The 5,305-nt window shown below is 35.4% G+C and overlaps 1 protein-coding gene across 1 annotated transcript; it reads right to left on the bottom strand.

Moving 5' to 3' along the window:
- Positions 1-250: 250 nt before the first annotated feature.
- Positions 251-4,505, bottom strand: LOC109221188 (putative indole-3-acetic acid-amido synthetase GH3.9). Its single transcript, XM_019385653.1, has 5 exons — positions 4,054-4,505; positions 3,847-3,948; positions 2,057-2,889; positions 1,272-1,553; positions 251-744 (listed from the first exon to the last, which is right to left on the bottom strand). Exons 1-5 carry the CDS (start codon positions 4,347-4,349, stop codon positions 449-451), a joined length of 1,809 nt encoding a protein of 602 aa, XP_019241198.1. The 5' UTR covers positions 4,350-4,505; the 3' UTR covers positions 251-448.
- Between the last annotated feature and the right edge of the window lie 800 nt (positions 4,506-5,305).

The raw sequence follows: 5,305 nt of genomic DNA, 5'->3' as shown, positions 1-5,305 counted from the left end.
AACCTATTTAAGTTCAAAAGTTAAAGAGAATGAGCCTGGTAGCAAAAGAGAGTACGGATACAGTATTTAATAGGCATTAATTACTGGAAACGTTATAGAATCTGTATTGAATTACAATGATTATGATTTATAACGTAGCATTAAATGCCTTTAATTGTCTATAATGGCCTTATTATGACAAAGGCAAAACGTATATCTTAGAAATAGCTACAAAAAGGAAAAGACTGATACACGAAAAGACTATTGAATATACTGATTTACTTCGCTTTCTATTCATCCTTTATTTACATCCATTATTCTTATTTCTATTTGATTATCAGTAACCCGAGTTCTTCTAAAATAAGCTTTGACTGAAATTCCACTTTTTGGTTAAACAGCCACAATCCTCAAAGTGCAACTTGGATGTTAGCTTAATAAATCAAAAGGGAAATTAAGTTTGTTAGCAGGATCAAGCATTCCAAGAAGGTTCCCTTGGGCTGAAATAAGAAGCTTTGATGCTAGAATTTAGAAGTTGAAGTGCAGAGTCATTGGAGATAATGCATCTTGGAGTTTTGTACTGATTAATGGATCCACCTTGACTTATAAGCAAGTCCATTAACGCTTCAAAAGTGCCTGGCTTCACCAATCGAATCTCCAACGGCCCAATGGACTTGTCGTTCGTCCGACACCGTCTGTATATGTAGTCAAGCTCTTCTTCAATGGCAATGCAACACTCTTCAACTACTTGTGCTTCCACATTCACATCTGTTAGATAAAGAATAATGTTACGTTAGAAAGGACAAATCCTTCAACTCCCTTGCAAATATCAACTACTAGTACAATACTTTTGTCCCATTTAAACATAGAATTTGTGCTTGGTGTGTCTAATGTGTAGGCGCGCGTGAATTCGTGCACTTTCTTTTCAATACTAAGGCCTATCAAATGAGCGGGTTAGAAGTTAAGACGATAAGATCATAATATAATGGACATGTCAATTTAGGCTAACTGGACAATATTCAAAATATCTAATCCAAGCATAACTTAATTTTTTATTTTTTGATTTATGGGTCAATTGGGATTATGTATGCAATCAATTGGCCTCATTTTTTAAATGACCTAAATTGGGCTATATATGCCCAACATGATCCTCTCAATGGATATATGTCCAAGTTTATGAGTATGTTATAACTTCATGGGCTAAATTATATTTGGCACTCCTAATCAAAACAGATCATAAAAGTCATACGCACTTTGAACAAGAATAGAGTTCTAAATTGTTTTGTTATCAACACCTTTGTTCACGATGGAATGGCTGTGAACGATCTCCCAATAGAGGACGTAGTGCCCTGGCACGGAAGAGGCGTCGGCGTAACTGGTGTATTCGACGAGCAGAGCTTGGTGCGGTTCCAGGAGTTTCTTGGCGAGGGTGATGCTCCTGTGCAAGTCTTTCTCGTTGGTCTTGTCATTGTCAATGCTGAGCACCACGTTTCTTCGGCAAATGAATCTGAATTGAGGGGCTTTATTGTGGAATCCACTTACTTGCAACACATCTCCAATGCGATACCGATACAGTCCTAAAGACATTAATTTGAAACAAGTAGAAAGACAGAAAAGAAGATTAGTCATTTAGGCATGGTTCAACAACAACAATAACAAATTCAGTGAGTTCCCACAAGTGGAGTCTGAAGAGGGTAAAATGTATGCAGCCTTACCCTAACCTGGAAGGGCAAATAGATTGTTTCCGATAGACACTCGACTAAAAAAATGATGAAAAGAAGAAATGGTAACAAGTAGTAACAACACAAGATAAAAAGAAACCGAAGATAAGATAGCAGTTAAATGCTAGATAGTAACAGCAGTCTAAGAATAAAAAGATATCCTACTAATACTAATGCTATGTTATACTTACGTGTTTTAACTTCAAATACACTGAGGTGTAAGCAAAATCTTACAAGCAGATAATTCGTCCTACTTTTCAGGATGCTAATGTAAATTTTTTTTTACAGTATTATTGTATGGACTAATAGAAATTAAACTCTGATAAATTATATATTGCTAAAAACCGAAGATGTTGTACCTGAAAATGTAGTAACCACCAACTCGTAATAATAACCGAGTCTAACGTGGACCAGGTCAACCAGCTTACTCTGAGGCACAAACTGTTCCTCGTCCAAGTCCATTAAGAAAGTTCCATTAGCTCCTAAAGGTATGAATTCAAAATATGCCATATTAGGCAATAGGGTGAAAGACACCTCATCTGGAGGACTCAAGGGTTTCAAATTCACACCAAAGTAACATTCAGACGAGGCATACATTGTACAAATTAAAGGCAATCTTCCTTCACTATAGTACTCTAAAGCTGGTATATATTGTGACATGGACCCTGTGACCACTGCCTCAATATATTTCGCCTTAGGCCAAAGTTGGCAAATTATCCCCTTCCACGACGAACGTCCACAAATTTCCTCAATCTCATCTGCAACGATATCAGAATCTAGGTTTAAAGTCGAAAGAATATTGGACAGAGCAGATCGACAAGAAACATCGATGATCATGGCGTTTAATTGGCCTGTTCGAATGTCATGACACATATTTTGCCAATTACGTTGGAGGAAAGAGATGGCACGAAGGAGGGCGGAGGCGAAAACGGCCCCGATTCGAAGGACTTGGTGGCGATAGACAAGTGCTGCTAGTAACTGGCAATACATGCTTTGGTTACTGTCATAACAAAGTATAGCTTGGTCTGGGCTTGTGAAATCGTTATAAGGATCCTTTGGTCGACATTTAAAGTGCTTGCTTTTGTAGTAACTTGTTAGTACTGTCCTTGCTGGTATGCCACAAGGTGTAGACATTTCTGCCTTGACAAAGTAGAGGAACATGGCTTTACCTTCATCAAGTCCTGGTATGTACCTGGTCAAATAATTAGGATTAAATATTAGTGTAGAGCACTAAATTAACAGTAAATGATGAGTACAAATTAAAAACAGATCTACACAAGAATTAAACTTCAGTATGAAGCAAATGAGACTAAGTAAGGGTGAAAACGTATTTGAACCGAGTGTTTACACCAAACCAACATTCCAATTTACCATGGCTATGTAATTTTATTAGGTAAAAACATATATTGATTAACCAGTGAGACGAGTCTATTTATAAACATGTGGTCGTACACCTATTGGTTTTACTTTTACTAGGTAAGCCTCACTCAGCCAATAAATAACTTTCGTTTTGAACAATTGAAAAAGAAAAGGATCTAATCCTAGTCCTAGACGAAATGAAGTGAAATCGGTGATTTGTAACCGGAATTATAGTTCATGAAATAATTTGACCATTCAACCCAGAACTTTTAGGGATCATTTGGTTTTAAGATAAGTTATACCTGAATTAATTATGATGAAATTAGTTACTCTGTATTATTTTTTATTGACGGTTGGTATGTTGTATTAATCCTGAGTTTTCAATTTTGCTGCTTTATCCTGGGATTACTATTCGAACATCTCGTAGGTATAACTTATTCCGGTACTATTTTTAATCTTGAGATAACTTATTCCAGAATTAATAACCAAACAAGGGATAAAGCGGTACTAAATTTTTACCCAAGATTGTTTTTGCTAGTCCATCATACCAGGGACATGTGTATTTTCCTATCCCACCTATCAAGATCGAGCTATATATACCATCACCCTGGCTGGAACTAAGATTATCGAAACGAATCGGGGATTTCTGCTCTTTTTGTGAATGCATGAGACATGCAACATGCAAACTAGCTAGCTAGCTAGCTAGCTCTGCTAAAAAAGTTACTAGAATCTGAGAAAATACTGCATGGGAAGGATGACAACGTGGTAACAAATGAAGTGTGAAATTAACTGGTTCATAATAGGCATAATGAGATTGTAGAGAAACGTTCGACGATCGAGATCTTGAGCAATTGAAGGCATCAACTTCGGCTCCCCGCCTGACGTCCCTGAGCTACATGTGTCGAAAGAAGAAATAAACAGAGAAACTCAGCACCAAACTTTATATAGAAAGCAAACCAATCAGCATATAAACATATAGAAACGAGAAATAAAATACCTGCAAAGCATTTCAGTGATTGGGTCCGCAGAAATAAGATTAGAGTCTTCTCCATTAGCAATTCGTAGGATATAAGGCTGAATATCCTCGTAAGTAATTGCTGGCACAAGACTCTTGAATTTTGAGACTTGTTTATTATCTTTTGATCCTATGAATTTTTTCAAGTATTCAGTTTCCCCATTTTGAGATAGAATTTCTCTTAGAATTCCCTCTTGAACTTCATCAGCGTTCTTCGTTAGTCTCTCAATCTCTTTCATTGCCTCCTTCCCCTTGTACTCTAATTTCTTTCCGTCCATATGATTTTTTATTCAAGAAAATATAAAGAAACTGTAATTTAATTAGTAATGTTAATTAAATTTAAGAAATAAAAGCAAGTACTGGTAAAAAGAGGAGAAAAACTAGCAATACGCCATATCGGGAAATTTTTTCTCTATGAATTGTGAAGAACCAAATGGCGGTGGCTTTTATAAAGAGTTATGGATAATATCAAACAGAATATTTCGCAATAAGTACTTAGTTGGACGACGTAAATGAACAATTAAAAAGGTTCATCATGTCGGTTGATAATTTCAATTTCACTTTAGAGGAAGAGGGATGTCTCTGATAAACTAAAGCGATCAAGTCTGCATCATAATTATTGATATGACATTTTTTCTGTCTATTTATGGGACACATTTTTCCTAAATCCACTTCATTAATCACTGCACTCAAATGTCTAAGACATATATTCGACCTTAAATTTTAAAATATTTTTTTTTATTTCTTAAACTTTGTGAGAAAGTAGAAAAATTTATTCTTGCCAAAAGATGGTACACGATCATTATGGGCTCCATCTAGGCTCTTAGATTTTTTAAGGAGAAAGTACCACTTTGGAAGGTGCAGTGTATAGCTTAAAAATTTGCATAATTTCAAGGTCTTGCTTTTGAAAATTCATTAAACGATAAGGTCCGAATTAATAATTTGATCAGTTAGACTTACTTGGTTTGCGTTTTCTATTAAGGTTAGTTTTATCAGAAATATGCGACTCACCCTTATATAGCGTTATTTAATTATCTTTTTTGGTCTATATATTAGGTGTTAAATATTGATGTTTTACTATAACTGATAGAAATTAGTTGTCTATTCATACTTCCTTTTCCTTTAGGATCAACAATATGAAACAACTTTTTACCATGCTATCACTGTGATATTATACCAATATAATATAACATCATATAATACAGCGTAACATTATCTACTCATACTAAACTCT

This window comes from Nicotiana attenuata, unplaced genomic scaffold (genome assembly GCF_001879085.1).
Source record: "Nicotiana attenuata strain UT unplaced genomic scaffold, NIATTr2, whole genome shotgun sequence".
NCBI classification, from domain to species: domain Eukaryota; kingdom Viridiplantae; phylum Streptophyta; class Magnoliopsida; order Solanales; family Solanaceae; genus Nicotiana; species Nicotiana attenuata.
Note: the sequence above shows the minus strand (reverse complement) of the source record. Positions and strands in the feature narration are given on the sequence as shown.

What these genes read in the sequence shown, in the direction of transcription:
- LOC109221188 (XM_019385653.1), bottom strand. Translation starts at nt 4,349, where the DNA reads ATGGACGGAAAGAAATTAGAGTACAAGGGGAAGGAGGCAATGAAAGAG. An exon ending in ATCACTGAAATGCTTTGCAG is followed by an intron (nt 3,949 to 4,053) that starts GTATTTTATTTC and finishes CGACACATGTAG; the next exon opens with CTCAGGGACGTCAGGCGGGG. An exon ending in CCATTCCATCGTGAACAAAG is followed by an intron (nt 745 to 1,271) that starts GTGTTGATAACA and finishes TTTATCTAACAG; the next exon opens with ATGTGAATGTGGAAGCACAA.